This window comes from Gadus morhua, chromosome 7, assembly GCF_902167405.1.
Source record: "Gadus morhua chromosome 7, gadMor3.0, whole genome shotgun sequence".
Taxonomy (NCBI): domain Eukaryota; kingdom Metazoa; phylum Chordata; class Actinopteri; order Gadiformes; family Gadidae; genus Gadus; species Gadus morhua.
In genome coordinates this window covers 18,372,468-18,391,913 of record NC_044054.1, presented here as the reverse complement: position 1 = coordinate 18,391,913, position 19,446 = coordinate 18,372,468, and the positions used below count along the sequence as shown (strand labels likewise).

The window sequence follows — 19,446 nt, the reverse complement described above, 5'->3', positions numbered from 1 at the left end:
GCTAGAGTGAAGCGTGCATTAGCAGGAGCACAGCTGTCTGATTTGTTTGTGTGTGTGTGTGTGTGTGTGTTGCACACAAATGCTCTACGAGCACACACACACACACACCTGATGTTCTCATAGGTCAGAACACTTAGCTAAATATAGCCAAGTGGGAAGTGTTATTAGTGTCTGTGTGTGTGTGTGTGTGTGTGTGTGTGTGTGTGTGTGTGTGTGTGTGTGTGTGTGTGTGTGTGTGTGTGTGTGTGTGCGCGTGCGCGCAAGTTTTTCTTTGCAAGAGCAACCAGTTGGTGCGTAAGTACAGCTTCCAAAAGTGTGTTTGAAGCATACTTGCAAAGGAATGAGTTGAGGAAATAGTTTTTTTCCCCACTGACGTAATAGTGTATGTGTGTTTTGTGTGTTGTGATTGCTGGAGATATCATGGGGATGATAACGCAGGGCAGTTCTGTTCTACGACTGCTTTTATCACTCATAATGAGTCACGAAGGACACACAAACACTTCATGTACTGGACTTGCAGTGTACCGAAATGGGGGAGTCATATATGGCTGGTTGGTTGCCATGGCAAACCATTCCATAGCTGTTAGCCGATGCTAAAGCTGCACGTTGCTACACAGAGTCTCTTTGTAAAGTTAAGGTGGGGGGGGGGGTATTCCACACAAATTCCCACTGTGGGAAGAAACGGCTTTTCTCTTCTCCGTTTCCTGTCTGTTTCTCAGCACACTGAGATGACTGCTGCCCGGATACTCTCTACGTGGCACCTACAACACAAACACATATGCACACACCCACAAGCACGCACACACACACGCACACGCGGACGCATACATACAAAATGTGCTGATAATTATTCAATTTCCAAATCAGCAAAGTCCTCGCAGTATAGCTAACTTTCCCAGTGGTTCTTTTTCCTTGACATAATAGGAAGTAATAAATATTTTATATATTTAGACGTTATTTAATGGCTGAGTGTGCTTGCTTTATTATAATGTGATACATACATGTTCACATGTATAATCTCTGCGGACAGAATCATCGGAGTCAAGATCTCTCAAACACTCATTCAATCTCCCACCTTAATCTGGGCATTCAATAGATTTAGCTTGTTATCCCCATATCAGAAAGGATCGTGTTAGAGTTGTGTCAGTAATCCCGCATGCGCACACAAACACTACAATAATTTCTGATATCATGCTGAGAAAGGGTTTTGGTTGTCAATGTTTAATCCCGCCAGGGCAGCCCTTACCACTACTGCCTCCTCATTGAGGTGCTTTATGGTCTCACCTTGGGTTATGGCACCACCGTGCCATTAATCCTATTATTAATACAAACAATATTGCTCTGATTTGTGGTTCAGTTAAACCTAGGAAAAGCCAGCTTTTCAGCTGTTTGTATCCTTTCTTGGGTTGTTACCTGTTCACATCAGAAAAAAATATTCCAAGATCTTGGTGTACCGTGACCTTGTGATAGGGGCGGGTTGAAACTTTCATTGTGTCCAAAGGTGGATAGTTGCATTACACTTTCATGGATATACTTTACACAAGTTGATTGTACTCCCTTCTAGGCTTTACATACATTACATGTGTGTACACGATGTTACTTAACTGCATGTCCCACATTATCGGGCTGGCACAGTGGGTTAGCCATGCTGCTTCACTTCCTTCACAGCAAGACGGTCCTCAAATCCTAGAGGGGGTCCTTTCTGAGTGGAGTTTGTGTTCTCCCTGTGTACACGTGGGTCTTTTACGGGTTACAGATGTGTTTTTTTTTACACAGAACCATCAGGGAAATCGTCATTGGAAACGGTTTGGAAAAGGGCATACATTCATCAAATAGTTGATAGGGGATTGGATCAACACTGTCTCACCTTAGATCCTGTAGTTCCTCTCTAGTCTCACTGATGGTCTCAAAATAAAGGCATATATATCTTGAACTCTGGCGAGATGGATTCTTTGCGGGATCTCAATCTTGTGATCCAGCTGCCTTGCAAGTGTACCAGTTGCAAGTTATCACTCCTGCCCTGCCCACAACCAAGGCATTAATATCATATCATGTATGGGAAGGGAATGATTTGGATTATGGATACTTTATTGATCCCTTTGGGGAAATTCAGGAAAATTATATTAACAAAGAGTTTGAGTTTATTATATTATCGATACATGTTTTCTCAAAGGTACTTTGAGACCTTTGTTAATTGATCAGATTTCCCTTCTTAATGCTTAATCTAATATTATGAGGTTATAGTTATCAAACCATTTGGTAAAACTGATTCATTTTCATCAACGTCAGTCTCACTACGATACTGAACATTTTATTAGTACTGAGGAACACCTCTCTGGTTGATACGTGCTAGGCAGTAGCACATTCAGAACACACTGTAGACAGATGGCTGAACCTGGAGATTGACCAGCAATTCCATGCCAGTTCCAGTCCCAACAACAGTGAGCCATGAAAACATCAAGTCAGCCTGGACCAACTCAACAAACTTCAACACCTGCCCGATAAACGCATGGTCCTGACTCACTGCTCGCAGCTATTTTCAGATATTTGCTAGACCTTATGAATCCTGTGTACTGACTGCTTGGTCTGTGTGAAAAAGTACAGTATTTCTTTCCACTCAGTTCCTTTTCTATTTGTCGTAATATCATCCAGTTCAATTGAACAACTTAGACTTTGTTCATTCAACTTATGAAATGGGTATTTTCAGTACTTTCAATCGAGAGGTGTTTCACTCTCTCTCTTGTTTTTTAGTTATTTTTGCTGTTCAACATTCTCCTGCTCTCACTCTCTCTTTCTGCAGAGGGTCCACCTCTCTCTCCCCCTCTCTGCTTTCAGACATACAAAGCATGCCTTTACAGACTTGAATGCCCTTCGCTGACCGCCGTGTTGTGTGTCCGCAGGGGGACACTGAGAAGGGCCTTGAGATGAAGAAGCTGGTGCTCTCTGGCTTCCTGGCCAGCGAGGAAATCTACATCAACCAGCTGGAGGCCCTCCTACTGGTAAGACGCACACGCACCACACACGCGCGCGCACACACGCACAAGGGCTATGAGGTTAGGTTAGCGTTTGGGTTGAAGAGAGGACCCTAGCTAAAGACATTTCCTGAGAAGGCTCACTGCACAGTGTCTTGGCTGTGTGTGTTGATTCATCATGGGGACACATCCTGTTAGGGCAGCCTTTAGATCGGTGTCAGGTCTCTCCTCTTGATCCTCTTGAGTCTCTTGAACGCAACCATCTTTCATTTTTTGTTGACTAAAGATGAGTTCAAGTTCAAGTGCACCTTGGTAGTGGTTGAGGGCTTTTGTTGAATGGATTATCCACTCTTAACCCTTAATAATAATAAACAATAGATTTATATCATAAAGTAGATTCAGTCCCGGCTTTTGCACATTTTTACAGACAATATTATGGGGGTCACAATCTTTCTGAAACCCATTCTCACGCTCTCTCCTCTCTTCTGTCCTCTTCCTCTTCCTCTTTCTCTCTCGACTCCAGCCCATGCGTCCCCTGAAGGCAGCAGCCACCAGCTCCCAGCCGGTGCTCACCATCCAGCAGGTCGAAACCATCTTCTACAAGATCCAGGACATCTTTGTGATCCACAAGGAGTTCTACGACGCCTTATACCCCCACATCCAGCAGTGGGACGAGAAGGTCACCGTGGGACACCTATTCCAGAAGCTGGTGAGAGCTCCTCTTCGTGTATGTGTTTGAGTGTCTGAGTGGGCACGGCTGTGTGCCCAAGTGTATTACTTTGGGTTTAAAGGAAGGCTACCAGAAGTAGGCTTGAGGCATACCGTTGGTGCTAAATGGAGTACAATTTGAGAGTTGAGAACCATTTCCTCATTAGACCGTTTTATCCATAGCAACCCGATTCAAATGCAGTGAATAAAATGCAGATCATGATTAAACAGAGAGGGCTGAGGGCAAGGATGTGTCCAGACTCCAGATACAGGTTTTTTTGTTTTTGATTCACATAAAATGGTTAGTACTTAATTAGTACATCTCAGCCTTGGGTTGTGTGATAAAACACCAAATGTCTGCACGATCTGACTTTACAGAGAGATTGTTAGTATCGTGCTACTGTTCAAATTCTATCATTTAATGTTCTACGGCTCATACTTGCATCCAAAGTTATTTTCTTTGCCAAATCTTAAATCACACCTTTTTCCATAAGGGTAACTATAGAATAGTGATAACATCTGTGATCATGATCCAGCCTGAAAAACATCTCGATATGATATCTTGCGATATTGCCTACCCCCAGCTCTTCCTTATACTTCATCTTGTCTTAAAGAACATAGACAACCACCAGTCAGAACTTTACAAGCTGTGGTTTGTCCAGCTGTTGGCTGCAGCTAACTTGTGTGTGTGTTGTGTACCGTTACCGTGTCTTGTAGTTTTCTTAGCAGACCGTAATATTAGAGACCTTACCGTTAGGTATAATTATCCAAGTGGGCCTGCAGTCTGATAGTATTACACAGGCTCCAGGCTGTCTCTTAGGGGAGTTACTGCCCTTGGTTGTGCAAGAGACTGCCGCTAGATGAAAGCACTTCAAATCGAGTAGGATTCTTTTTTGGGTGAATACGGGGCTTGTGTGAGGATATCTATATGCTTGCCTGGATTAAAACATTAAAAAAGGAATTATATATTCACATGATTTTATTTATTTCATGGGATTTTTTTTCCTAAATGGACAGGAAGGTTGATTTAAAGAGAGAGAGGGAAAGACATGGTTTTGCACCTTTTTATTTACCAAAGATTGAATGAATGCACAGGAGTAGGCTAATTTACCTACTCCTTCTCAAGCTTATTAGTTTCACTAAAAACACATTTGTTCTGGATGTTTTGCCTCTAATTTTGTTGCTTTCTAAAAACACATTCAGTGGTTCTAACAATGTGAGTCTTGAGATCAACTTCAGAACAGCATTTAGCGGTTTTTCAAGTGAAGCATATTATTTACTTCAAATGCTGATGAATCAAATTCTATCCCAGTTGTACAAGATGAAATCATTTCTATTGCGGTGACAAGTCAAAAGTCATGGAAATTTCTGTCCTTCTCGTTGGATGTTAAACAAGTTTTAAGGGGTTACTGACTGCCTGTTCAACAGCAAATTCTCTCTCTATTAAAGATTTCATTGAATGATCCGTTTTTTTAAGCCAAAGGTTATTGACATTGACCAATTCATGTGTGAATGATATTTAGCCATGAGGCACCTTCGTTGCTTGACTTTAACTAATGTTCAGAAAGTGACGTATTGCCAAATGAGAAAAACATTCCCCATTGGACAATATTTGAGATGTGAACGCCGAAAGCCATGGCAGACAAAAAGAGACACATTAAAGTGCTAAAAATACATCTCCCATTACGCTATGATTCACTGTTTCTTGGACCAGTGTTCACAAAGGACCTGGCGCCTTCCCAGGCAGTGGTGGTGTAGAATTAATAAACTGTAGCAGCAACTGAAGCTACGAGCTGACTTTATTTACATGGTAAAAAAACGTAATATTCCAGTTGCGCTGACTTAGAAGGCTGCTTTATAAGTGTGTTCACCACAAATATCAATCTGTTTTGTGTTCTTCTTTGTAAGAAAGGAGATTCAACTTTGCTGTTTGTTTGCACAGAAATGTGCTTATCCTCATTCGCTCCCACCATCATCAACAGAAAAAGAAACGGAAACAAATATACAAAATGTAAAACTTAAACACATCAAATTCTCTTTCTGTCTTTCTCTCTCCCGTCGTGTCTCGCTCTCACTCTGTCTGTCTTCCTCTCCCTCCCCATCCCTCTCTCTCTATCTTTGGAACCACCAACAGGAGTCCCAACACCCAGTGACACCCATTAGTAAAGTCATCAACACCCATCTGTGCTGCGCTGGTGTGTGTGTGTGTGTGTGTGTGTTTGTGTGTGACGTGTGTGTGTGGGTGTGTGGGTGGTGACGGCTAAATATGTAGTTGGGCCCTAGGACTCCAGGCACAGATGGTGATTCAATCATCCGGTCTGCTCCCTCCTGCTGTCCCATCAAGGCAGACAAGGGGTCGGCCCCGGGGCCAACCGAAGGAATGGTTGTAGTAGTAGCAGGGGCGGTAGGCTACCGGGCAGAGGGTCGCGCCTCCTCACACCTCCCAACAGAGACACTAGAGAATGGTCCAAAAGATGGCGGCAAAGCATCCAGTTGCTGTCCTGGCAACTGTCTCCAGACTTGAATTGCTGTCTTGGGCTTTTCATTGGTTAGAAGCGCGAGGGTTTGGGCCTTAATTCACTGGCAGATTGAAACACCTTGATAGTGTTGATGAGCTTCAATGCATGGGAGAATTTATGAAGATTCACTTTGATTTGTACAGTTATAAAGTAAACCTATTCCCGATTAAACCAATTGAAGCCATTTAGGATTAGTATGAGTCATACAGTTGACTTGCTGCATAATGTTATCATAGAATCTCCCATTAGCACAGGGCCGCCTACATTCACTTGGCTTATTCAAGCTAGAGATACGAAGCTGTCATTTTGGTATGAATAAATGTCATGCGTTGTGCTTGGGGAACAGTGCTCTCTAAGTATGGTGAGGACAAAGACGAGGATACGTGAGCTGGGTACACAGGACTCAATAGAGACATGGTGTTAAAATGCTATCAGAACTGCTAGGTCTTAGCTCCTCTGTAAAGGGACTGCATCACTGTGGCTGTTGGTTGCAAAGCACAGTGTTGCTTCTAGAAATAATGGAATCCCCCTTCTGTTTTTAAATACTTGTTATTAATATGACAAGGACGCTTTTGCTCTTCTTCTGTTTCTCAACTGATTTCCTCTTCCCATACAGGGTTGAAAGCCCCAGTACTGTATCATCGGCAATAACTTGTATGCTTTCATAAAAACTGAAATACTTCAAACCCCGGCGAAACAGCTTTTTTGTCCACATTATGTGGTATATTTGGATCAGCACGTTGAGCTAAGTTGAATCCATTTATCAAAGTTCTGCAGTATGCTGTACTGCTTGGGTGCTATTTCTGTATAGTATACACCAAAATAACTTTTTTCATGTTGAAAACATGAACCGAGACTCATCTCAACGGCTCAATAATCCATAACACCAGTTTTTCAAGTAAATATTGTGCAAACTGTTTAACCTCACAATTAGAGCTTGTTCACAACTTCCCCAACTCTTCTAAACGGTTCACACGGAGAGTTACATTGGCCTGTCACAGTGGAAATGAAGGTGTCCCCTGACCCTAGCAGACTGATTCCTTGCGACACCAGAACACTGCTGTGTGCTGTAAGGTGTCAGTGAGATATTGGTGATCATGAATTAACCAGTTATTAACTAATCATTAACTCTTGACTTTCGAATGCAATTGTCGAACGTTTCTTTAATTCCTGCAGGGTTTGCTGAATGGTTTATAATCGCTAAATATTTGTTTGAAATAGTACCGTACTTATTTGTCAAGTTGTTCTTTTTGAGTTGGCTTTTGCTTGCAAAGTTCTGTCTTTTTTTAATTTCTTAATATACTAGATTTACTTCCAGTAACTGTCATTTATTTCTCCTGATATGTACACATGGACCACACAGCACGGTCCACGATAAGTGGCTTAGCAGACATAAATTGTTTATTCCAAAGTGTGGAAAGAGAGGTTGGCTTCCCGCTGTGGATTCTGGATGCAGCTTTTAGTGCGTTCAGATTCATCCAATCAAGGGCCTAGTGGTGATGTGGTGACATCACGTGGACAAGGTGAACAGAATGTCTGTCAACGAGATGACTAGCAGGAGAGAAACCCGGACCACAGCTGTATTTGAATTAAAGCGCCTAGCTCTAGGATGCTGTGTTTGAATAGGACTATGTTGTTGGTGCGTGGGTGCGTCCGTACGTGCGTTATGCCTGCCTTTAATGCCTTTTTTAACAACACAAGTGTCTCGGGGGGGGAAAAAAGTGAAAGCAAAAGAAATTCAGGAGATGTTTAATTTAAGCTCTATGTCACTGTAAGGCCTTTGATCATTATAAATCTGCTATTCAACAAAACAGACACATTTTATTCCAAATTTACTTTGCCGGCAAAGTGTCTGATTGAATTAAAATAATTATCACTCTGTACTGTACGGCGGTGTTCCTTTCAAACCAACAAATACCTACTCTGCTGTAAAGTATCATTCCTTCCACACTATACAATACCTCCTCTACGTTATAGTGATGTTCTATTTGTTACCAAACAAAAGCCTACCTGTACTTGTATCTCCATCCCCCTATGCCTAGACTAGAATACGTCAGGATAAAAGCAAGTTGCCCTTCTCTCGGTGCTTTTTGACCGTTGTTTTCTTCAGCTTGCTGATCCCTGCCCTCTGTGTGGTGCTTTCTGTTGCAGGCCAGCCAGCTGGGGGTGTACAAGGCCTTCGTGGACAACTACAAAGTGGCCCTGGAGACGGCAGAGAAGTGCAGCCAGGCCAACAGCCAGTTCCAGAAGATATCCGAGGTGAGAGTCCCCGCCCCCACCCCCGATCCAATGTGTTTATTTCAGTTCTTCAGTATTTCCTGAAAATGGGCTCCACACATTTGAAAGGTGGCCTCGAAGACCAAGAATAGACGACCTTGTGGTGTTTTAATGACATTAAGCTCCATGGAGGTCTCACCATAATCAATGTCATTGATTCAACGTCATTGTTTAGCATTTTAGAACAGCCCTGTTTCACTTTGGTTCAGCAATAGTAATATCGGAGGTCAGTGTCAGAGGCTACTGAAGAAGGACTTTAGTATGGTATTCGCCGTCGTTTTGCAGGTTTTCTGCAGTGGCTTCCTAGTCCTATTCCCGTGCGTGTGTGCGGGTGCGTTCTGTGTTGCAGACGCCTATTGATTAGACATTTGTTTTGTGGAGCTGTGTGTGTTTTTATACATAAGGGGATTGCGTGTGTATCTGTCTATTCTGTAGTGTATATGCCAGCCAGAGAACTATGGATCTGTCTGTATTCTGGTGCTGTGTGTGTATAAATAAACAAATGTAATATCTATATATATATATTTTTTCTCTCTTCAGAACCTTAAAGTAAAGGGTCCTAAAGATTCCAAGGACTGTACCACCACCAACACAATGGAGGGTGAGTTTCTGAGTGTGTCAGCGTGGCTGGGGGGGGGGGGCTGTGTGTGTCCTGCCACATTCGGCGTGCTGCTGCTTTAAGACTTCAGCCCTGCCCATTCTGCTTGTGTATGCAGTGGCGGGCTTTGGGAGCAGTGCATGTTAGAGCAAACTGCTCCTCTCGCTCTCTCTCTCCCTCTCTCTCTCGTTCTCCATCTCTCCTCTCCCTTGTTCTGAGAGGGGAGTCATTGAGCAGAAGGAGGGGTTCAAGAGGAGATGTGGGACATGGAGGTTTTGCTGGTGCTGAGGCTGTGCTGTAACTGCACATATGGTAAAGACGGACGCGGTCTTCCCCGAAACCTTTTCTTTTTCGGTCCACTTTTATCGATGTTTTGCGTGAAGCGGACGCGATGTTGCTGCTGCGGTTTTTGTCGCCACGGCGATCCTGAGACGGGCAGTGTGTGTGAAGTTAGTTGCGACTCTGCTGGGGTGGTGATGAAATTTCACACGCTATCAGGTGATCTTGTTTGAAGATGAACGAGGGTGACGAGGGTGACGGATCGTGTGGTTGGCTGCGAGGAACTTTTGGATTTAATCGTTCTCAATCATATATCAGTCATATATTTCCACTGTGAATAAGCATTTGCTTTCCGGCGTGTGTGTGTGTGTTCGTGCGTGCGTGCGTGTGTGCGTGTATATCTGCACTTAAGCTACCGAAGAGTGTGTCTCTTGATTGGAGTGTCTATACAGGGTATTTGTGAAGGGATTCTGCTCCTGGCTCGAGTGGCTGTGTGACTGACAGCCAGTGATCCAGTGATCACACCTCCCAGCACAAGCTGCCGGAAGAGGTGAGGGAGCTGAGCTTATCAAGATGCATGAGGGGGAGCCGGGTGGGCGAGCGGGAACGCGGGTCTGTGTACTCCTACTGGGGGCTGGTGTCTGCGATTATAAGCATTGTGTTGTGCAGACTCAATCAAGATCAATTTCTCTTTCCTTCCCCTTATTTCCCCCTCTTTCTCTCTGTTCAGCTCTCTCTGCCTCACTGCCGCTCTCTTTCTGTTTCTCTCTTTTTCTTTCTGTAACTCTCCTTCACACTTTCTCTAGCTCTATCTATTTCTATCTCTCTCTCTTTTCAAAAATGAAAAGTCTTAAAACACAAAAACTTGCCCTGGGATTTCTGTTTCTCCCTCCCTCATCACTCTCTTCATCACTCTTTTTCTCGTTCTTCGCCTTTCCCTCTCCCTCCCTCTCTCCCTCTACCTCCCTCTCGGTCTCTCCTTACGCTACCTCTCTTCTAAATAGAACACATGCAGGTTGATTGTTATGCGGATGCCTACGGGATGCGGGTTGTTGCCATGGCGTTCCCCCCCCACCCTCTCTGAAATAGCGATGGCGTCTCTGCGTCCTCCACGCTCCCAGAACAATCAGCCCACTGAAGGGTACCCTGGGTACTGCCTTGATTGCACTGTGTGGTGATAATTACCGCAATAACGCTTGGAGGATGCAGGAAGGACGTTGGTGCTCTTTGGGAAAGATTGCTGTGGTGCTATTCGCAGAGAAGAGTCACAGATGACTCGATTGACGTTGTTTCTTTCCTCCGTCTATCCTTCTGTCTTTCCGTTCATCCATCCGACCATCCGAGCGCAGCCTGAGCATGATTGGTTTGTTTGTGTACTGGCTTTGGGCACCTCTTAAACAACATAAGTTCTGTGGTCCCTCTGACCATCAGCCAGATTAACTTTATTTGCAGGAACAGTCTCGAACAGACATTGGGACTCCCAGCCAGTTGGGATGTGTAAACCACCTAATTTCCTGTACGCTTGCATAATTTCCTGTCGGTGTGCTATCAAGAACGCCAGCCGCCACTGTTAGGAACAGTAACAAATGGGTTCGCTTCAAAGCACGCTGCGTGGCCCATGTTCTTCTGCTCTTCACTTTTTATTGGCCTAACGAGGTGTTACTCTAAAGATTGCACTCGTGAAATGCAGCGTGAGCAAGCTCTCAGTTCCCTCTGGTTACACAAGTCTGCCGTCTTCCACTGAAAGCAAGCAGATTGTGTAGAGCCATTGTGTGCGCTCTCAGATTGCCATCGTCAGGCAAGTCAAAGGACGGCTCCGTTAGGGATATATGCCCAACTTCACCTCCACTATGTATGTATCCTTCATCACTTACTCCCGATCAGTTGTTTGGTTTCTCTTCCTGTCAAATCTAATGTTTCTAGGCATCGTATTCGTGTGTGTGTGTGTGTGTGTGTGTTTAATGTTATACTGGACATGAAACCGTGTAAACGTAGTGCATCTGTCAGTCCACTGGCCTATTTGTAACAGCCATTTCGTGTCCCCCCCCCCCCCAAACGTCACTGGGCCTTGACAGGTCTCTCTCTCTCTCTCTCTCTCTCTCTCTCTCTCTCTCTCTCTCTCTCTCTCTCTCTCTCTCTCTCTCTCTCTCTCTCTCTCTCTCTCTCTCTCTCTCTCTCTCTCTCTCTCTCTCTCTCTCTCTCTCTCTCTCTCTCTCTCTCTCTCTCTCTCTCTCTCTCTCTCTCTTCCCCCCCCCCCCCCCCTGGGTGGTTCAAGGCCTCTGGTTTGTAGCCCTGTTGACCTTGGCAGCGTTCAGGGAATACATATCATGAGGAGAGTTAAATAACAAAGGAGCACACATTTCTCCCTCATTTAAATTTGAGTGGCTCGACTACAATTGTAAATATACTGCATAAAAGGTAAAATCACAAGAAAATCTAAAATGATGTACACAGTTTGAACTACTCAGCTCTCACTCACTCTCCGCTGGATGAGTTCTGGTCCTCAGTGTTGAGCATGCAGAGAGCTGGCCTGCCGCTGGTGCTGCTGCTGATGGAGGCAGCATCCCTAATGGGCAGCCTCATCAGAGACCCAGCAGGTTCCCCACTCCCACATTCTCTTTGGTCAGAAGCACATGCCTCTGTGTGTGTGTGTGTGTCTGAGCATGTGTGTGTGTGTTTAACCACACATCACCCCCCTGTGCATTTCTCTCCTCTCCTCCTCTTCAATTTATTTCATTATGATATCTGAAACTATTTCACACCTTATAGATCCCACAGTGCTGTGTTGCAATAGTAATCTAACGGTTATCATTTCTGGAAAATATATGTGTGGTATGTTTCTATTATTAGATGAAACTAGAAAACACTTGACTATATCTCCCAGAATTTTTTTTTCTCCTTTTTCACCTGCTACTCCAATCCTCTTTTCATAGCTCATTTTTGCTCTCGCTTTCTCTCTCGCTCTCGCTCTCTCTCTCGCTCTCGCTCTCGCTCTCGCTCTCTCTCTTACTCTCTCTCTCACCTGCTACTCCAATCCTCTTTTCATAGCTCATTTTTTCTCTCTCTCTCGCTCTCGCTTTCTCTCGCTTTCTCTCGCTCTCGCTCTCTCGCTCTCTCTGTCTCTCTCGCTCTCTCTCTCTCTCGCTCTCTCTCTCTCTTGCTCTCTCTCTCTCTCTCTCTCTCTCTCTCTCTCTCTATATATATATCTATATCTATATCTATATCTATATCTATATATATATATATATATATATATATATATGTGGCGTATTCCCTTTCAAGCAGCTCTCATATGTGTCATACATGTTGAAGCTCTCTGGCAGCGAAAGAGCCCACTGAGAGCTAACCCTATGGAACTATAGAGGGAAGGCTTCAATCTCGACATGGCCGCTCATGGTTGTGTGTGTGTGTGCGTGCTTCTGCAGTGGGATGCCCCCTCGCGCCCCACCATGCAGTGCAGCAGTCTTGCTGTATGCAGAGTTTACCTAGTAGCAGGCGTTGCGCTGCCGCGTGCAGCCAGGGCCAATCAGAGGTCAGGGATGTGAGCTTGGTGACTGTAAGTCAGCCCGCATTTTAAGCAGCTTGTCTAGTCGGGTTCAGGATGCAGTGCAAACACGTTCACACCGGCCCTGTGTGTGTTTGAGTGTGTGTGTATGCACATATATTGTGCGCTTTCGAACCTCCGCCTTCTCTCGTCAGTCGTCACATAAAGATTGCACCGTTGTCGGTTTGTTACTATTTGAATGTAGGAGCTCTGATCGAACTTCAACTCCACTCGTTAAGTGTTTCAACTCTGCCTGAATCGTCCTGTTTTCAGGAGCTCAACACTGTCTGTGCTTCCTTCTCCACAGCCCTGCTGTACAAACCCATCGACCGCGTCACCAGAAGCACCCTGGTCCTCCATGTGAGTTTACACCCATCGTCAATCACACATCAACCCTTCATCGCTCCCTGAACACAGGCATCCAGCGGAATCCAAAGAACGAACCAGTCGACTCAAGGACATGTTCTGCCTAGCAACGGACTCCAAGGGGGTCTTCAAGTCACGGCCAGTCTTCAAGACACGGCCAGTGAAAAGTCAGAGCTAGAAGCGTCTTTGAGTGACCTCCAAAAAGGCGCTATATAAATCTTATCAATTAAGAGCTCTCTGTGTGTGGTAGTAGTCATCACCCATGCCCAGGAGCTTACTGGCTGGATCCAGGTCCTCTGAATTGAAGTCTGCATTTGAGTCGTCTCTCCCCCTTTGGTTTATTTTTACTTCCCTCGCTTCCTCCCCTATGTGTAGCCGATGAATACGTACTCACTTAACAAAGCCATCAGAGTGGATGAGTGGTAGCAGGTCCCGCAGAGAGTGGTGGATGCTAGCCCCCTCCACCTCCTCCTGCTTGAAGTTCACAGAAGCACCAGTTATCCAAGTGATCTTGATGGCACCCGGGGAGAGCAAGCCGCAGCCGCAGCCAGTGAACGCTGCATTGAGGCTGATGAAAGTCGTCTTTAGCTCGCCTTGTATCATCGCTCTCACTTCTCTCTTAAGCAAGCCTCTGCTTCCCTCTGTAGCTCAGTCCCCCTTCTGGGAATCAGATGCGTGTTGTGTTTATCCTCCTGTTGTGTGAGTACACACCAGAGTCCCTCTGGTCATGAATTTTGCATGGGAGAGGAGATGCGCTGATAGGATTCCCTAAAGGCACTGTCAGCAAATATACCAAATGTTTTTAATGAGGATATTAAACCTGCACTGGGTAACTTTTACTGCAGCTATTTATGCCATTAAAAAAAAAAGATGACCTTGAGAGGTTCCAACCCATCTAGGTAATCTTTCCCTATTAATCCTTTTATTCTGGTCCACATGCACTAATTGTCTTAAAATGACATAGCTGTAACTACAAGGCAAGCCACTAGGTGTTAAGTGTGTGTGTGTGTGTGTGTGTGTGTGTGTGTGTGTGTGTGTGTAGGACCTGCTGAAACACACACCCAAGGACCACCCGGACTTCCCCCTCCTTCAGGACGCCCTGCGCATCTCCCAGAACTTCCTGTCCTCCATCAACGAGGAGATCGACCCCCGCCGCACGGCCGTCACCACCCCCAAGGGAGAGGTCCGTTTGTCTGTCTGTCCGTACCGTTAATCCATCTGCGTGTTTTTATTTTCACTCACTGTTTGTCTGTCCGTCCGATGACAGTCTTTCTGGCTGTCCATTAATCCGTATGTCCCCCAGTCTCCGTCTGTCCATGATTCTGTCTCTCTGTCCATCTGTTCACCTGTTGTCTGTATGTTTGCCCTCCACCAAAATGTGTCCGTCTGCTCACCTGCCTGCCAGTCCAGCTACTGTCTGTTTGTCCACACACTGTCAGTCTGTCCACGTACTGTCTGTCTCTCTGTCCGTCCACATACCATCTGCCCGCCCGCTGTATGTCTGGCTGTCGTCTGCCTTCCTGCTCCCCAGTCCCTCCCATCTGTCTGTATGTGTGTATGTACGTGTGAGCTCTGACTGCAGTACGAGCTGCAACAATGCATGTTTTTGCACTTATCTTAATGTGTGATTCCCATATATCACTGCCAACACACACTTCTGCATGTCTTGCCGAGACTGCGTGTTCTCGCCAAGTCCCCTGGGCTGTGATTCCGTTGTTTCGACCACGACACACAAAACACACAGTGTCCAATAGGTCATTCATCGCATGGCCGCTGTGAGCAAGTGTTTGAGAAGTGATTCATCGGACACTGGGTGTGTGATCACAAAGTTCAGCTGCTGTTTCCTTGGAAGTCTCTCAATTGGAAAAGTCACGACTTCATGTAATGATTCATCCAAATGACCCCCCAGTTAGAGGAATGATTTTATAATGACCTGGCAAATAAACAACTACTAGTGTTGTTCACAGGAAAAAAGTTTATTAGCAGAACAGCGAGTGATCTGCTAATACACCACAGACTGTAGACAGCGGAGGATTGAGTGTCAACAGTCTGTAGTGTATAAGCAGGACAGCAAGGTGCATTGCTTATACGTCACGGACAGTAGACATTCCAACCTCCGCCCCGTGTCTCACGCCTCGCCCACATCTCACCGCAACGGCTGCACCGGTAGACAGGATGTGACCTCGCACTCGTGTCTCCGCAGGCTCGTCAGCTGGTGAAAGACGGCTTCCTGGTGGAGCTGTCAGACTGCTCCAGGAAGCTTCGCCATGTCTTCCTCTTCACCGACCTGCTGCTCTGCGCTAAGATGAAGAAGACTTCCGTCGGGTACGTACCCCCTCCTACCCCACACGCCCGCCCACATGTGGCCGGGCGTGAGCCTGAGCCTGGAGGTCTTGAGAGGAGCAGGTTTACGGTGTATGGTGTATGATGCATGATGTGGTGTGCAAATGAGTTAGATGGTGTTGAGCTGGCTTGTGGCTTTCCTGAGATCACTGTGTTTTGTTTTTTATCCCATACTGCTTGTACTTATTATTTTTCTAAAGAGAACGATGAATACGTTGGAGCAATACACATACACCCAGCGATGTGATATGGTACAGAGCCTTTGTTTTTTTTCTTCTTTTTTTTTGCCTCACTGGCTCGGGTTAGCATTGACCTAGAGGCTGACTGGCTGATGGCTGAGAAGATATAATTATAGACAAAACTGTGTCGATGACGAGTACAAAAATAGTCTGTATCAATCTGGACATCTTGCCCTGCTCTGACACAGAAGTACGAATATAGGCCGGGGCGAACGAGTCTTGTCTAGCACACGCTGGACTCTATCCTTCACACAGTCCGTCTCACTCCATCATGCCATTGGCTGTGCCGTCTGTCGATTGCATCGTGTTGCTCACCTCTCCACCGACTCCTGTGTGAGCTGATTAAAGCACGATAGATGTGGATGATCTCCCTGTGGTGTGGCTCTCCACCCAAAGACTCGCTTCCTTGTCCAGCGATAACAAAGGACCTGTGTGGGGTAGAATTCTGTGGTACACTTCAAGCCAAGAGTCAAGCAGGTTCCCGGTGTTCGGTGGAGACCGTGCCACGTGAGATGCCGTGGGGACACATGAAGAAGGTGTCATCTTAGATTATGGGGGTCTGCATTTCAGGAGACGGAGACCAGGAGAGGGGCGGGGGGGGGGGGAGAGAGAGAGGGAGAGGGTGGGAGGAAAGTAAGCTTGGGGAGCAAGAGAGAGAGACAGGCAGACATGAGGAGAGAGAGAGACGGGGAGACAGGGAGGGAGAGAGAGAGAGAGAGAGAGAGATGTAGAGTGAGAGAGACTTGGAGAGAGGCACACAGACAGAGAGTGAGAGACGTCGAGAAAGAGAGAAGGGGATAGCAAGAGGAATTCTAGGAGACAAAGAGAGACAGAGAGAGAGAGAGACACCAAGATTGTTGATACAAGTGTATGAGGTGGCACATGACTAACAGATTGGGAATCACGCCTGACGGACGTGTGTGGCAGCTGTTGTTGGACAAATTGGACAGGAGGAGGGGGGGGGGGTAGTACAGGGTGGTGATGGACGTTCTGGGCTCTTGTCATTCACAGCCTCCTGTCACTGAAAGGTGTCAGGGAATTGTTCATCGGGTTATTATGGTCTGGCTGGGTCGTCTCCCTCCTGCACACGTGCACTCGCAGAATCTCAGGCCCCTCAGAATCTCTATCATTGCGTTATTTACTGTATTTTCCATTGCTATATCAATTGCTCTAGCTATTCAGAGAAAAACATGCATAAATAGAACGTCATCGTTCTGAGGCCTTCAGTAAATTCAAATTTTGCATGGACAATTAAGGGTATTCTGTTTCCATATGTTAATAGTGATGAACAATTACCGGTATACAAAGATAATTAGAAAATAAATAGGCAATAACAATGAAGAGATCTGTTGTTTATAAAAAAGAGGACATATTACAAGTGTGGGTGGACAGATTGGTATTTTGCACGTATTCTGGGTAACACGCTCAATATTTCAGAGTACGTGCAAACGATTAGTATCCGTTAACCTTTGATGGTATTTGGCAGATTAATGCAAGACTAGTAAACTAATCCTGTGCACTAAAGTGATGCTTTTCCAATGTGTCCAAAAACTTGATTTCGTTTTACCAGCAAATCCAGAATACATTGGATGAATTCAAAGTGCAAAGCCAATTTCAATTGTAAACCTTTCAAGATGGAGCATCCTCAACAGTTAAAGTATATTAATGATGGTGTCATTTCCAATGGTTAATGTCATTGTTGCCGTTGTTATTATATACTACTTTATTTGCTGCGGTAGCCTAACTAAACATTGTAGGCCTTTTCTTTTGCATTTCTCAGATCTAAACACACAACAGCAGTTCCATCTGGGGCACAATGTCTACTAAACTTTGTGTGTGTAACGGGATGCGTCGCGTGACTCATAGATCTGATCCTAACTGATAGGCCTGTGTGACTTGACAAACGCATCGATAAATTTTCCAAATGCAAGACGCAGCTTGAGATGAAGCAAATGTATGTCACTCTAATGTTAGCTGTGTCCTTAGTTAGCTGTGTATTCTCAAATTTAAAAATGTGGCAAGCGAATGGGACAAATAATAGAAAGAAAGAAAAAAACTCATATTTTTGCACTTTAAACATAAAGAAATACAAATAACATGTAAGTACACCAGAACATGTAATGTCACGATGCAACCCAGAAGTAGGGGGAGCTGGGTGTGTTCTCTCACAAGTATGTCGTCAAAGCACTGGTAATCACACGGTAGTGGCACTCTTGCACGTTTAAGCCCTCGCACAGATGGGTGACGATGCTTCAAGATGGCTGGACGTAAACGGTTTGTTTTTCACACTCAAGATGCGACCTGCCACATGTCTCTTTCCCTTAATTAGATTGCGTGAAAAAATAAAAAGTCCCTCATTAACGCTTTGTACTAGAATCAGCTCCTTGATGAATGCATTGCTGGGTTTTAATAATCTCCTGCTGCTAGCAAACCCAATGTAAGATCATTGAGATAATTGAGATCATGAAGATAAACCCAGCCCCAAGATTACAATACGCATCATATATAACCAGAAAATAATATTGGTTATTATGACTGGACCGAGAAAATAGTGTGCGAACCTCTTTTTAACTATTTTTAATAATAACAAACACCAACAAACTTTTCAAGACCGAAACTTTAGACAAACTATTTAGTTCCCCTAGGTGTGTGTGTGTGTGTGTGTGTGTGTGTGTGTGTGTGTGTGTGTGTGTGTGTGTGTGTGTGTGTGTGTGTGTGTGTGTGTGTGTGTGTGTCTTTTACACAAAAAGGAGATCTAAAACATTAACAAGACCGACTTATCACGTCTTACAATTATTAGAAACCACTTTCCACCCGGGGAAGCTCATCTTCCTGATTCCCCACTGTTTAATTCACTTTTAATGGCTTTTTTGGGAATTCATAAATTAAAAACGAGTCATCTCCCCCTCTCCCCCTCTCCCCGCCCCGCCGTGCAGACGCCAGCAGCAGTACGAGTGCAAGTGGTACATCCCGCTGGCCGACCTGGCCTTCCAGACGCTGGACGACTCGGAGCCCTCGCCCCACGTCCAGGTGCTGCCCGAGCACGAGATCGAGGAGATCAAGATCAAGATCTCCGTCCTCAAGAGCGAGATCCAGAAGGAGAAGGTCAGTGAGGCGTCTTCTTCTCCCGCCCCCTCCCAACACAGCTCTCCAGAAGGGGGAGGTCTGTGTGGCGTCTCCCCCCCCCCCCCCCCCACCCCAAAGGGAGCCAACACAGGGTGGTTGTTATCCTCCAGATCACAACCTGGATGGTTCTTTGGTTGAAGCGCTGCTAAAAAACAAAAAATATCAGTATTTTAAGCAAGATAAAAATCACTCTCCTGGTACACGGAGGTGCTCCAGACAGAATTACCCCCGCAGTAAATCAAGTCGAACGAACGCAGAAACACTGTAATGGTGGATGATTAAGGCCGTTCTATTCTTACTCCACCTTACCAATGCCTCATTAACCAAGGATAACCAAGAGCAGCCGTATTAATCATGCAAATGAATATATATTTGCCGAAATACACCGTTCCGTACCAGGTTTACTGAATCTTCTTTTGGTCCCTAGAATGTCTCAGTAGAAGCCATATTTGTTTTTTCGGTTTAATCTGGAGGT

General features: G+C 45.3%; 1 protein-coding gene across 4 annotated transcripts in view; it reads left to right on the top strand.

The window, feature by feature from the left end:
• The window catches only part of abr (ABR activator of RhoGEF and GTPase), a 110,578-nt gene that overhangs the window by 40,136 nt on the left and 50,996 nt on the right, over window positions 1-19,446 (top strand). For 3 of the 4 annotated variants that reach the window (XM_030362556.1, XM_030362557.1, XM_030362558.1), the window contains 8 exons: window positions 2,901-2,999; window positions 3,496-3,681; window positions 8,351-8,458; window positions 9,017-9,077; window positions 13,205-13,257; window positions 14,306-14,446; window positions 15,467-15,588; window positions 18,782-18,950. In XM_030362556.1, coding sequence (XP_030218416.1) covers window positions 2,901-2,999; window positions 3,496-3,681; window positions 8,351-8,458; window positions 9,017-9,077; window positions 13,205-13,257; window positions 14,306-14,446; window positions 15,467-15,588; window positions 18,782-18,950 — 939 coding nt within the window. Of the gene's footprint in view, window positions 1-2,900; window positions 3,000-3,495; window positions 3,682-8,350; window positions 8,459-9,016; window positions 9,078-9,325; window positions 9,387-13,204; window positions 13,258-14,305; window positions 14,447-15,466; window positions 15,589-18,781; window positions 18,951-19,446 lie in introns of those variants that run through there. The other variant, XM_030362559.1, reaches the window with a different exon arrangement.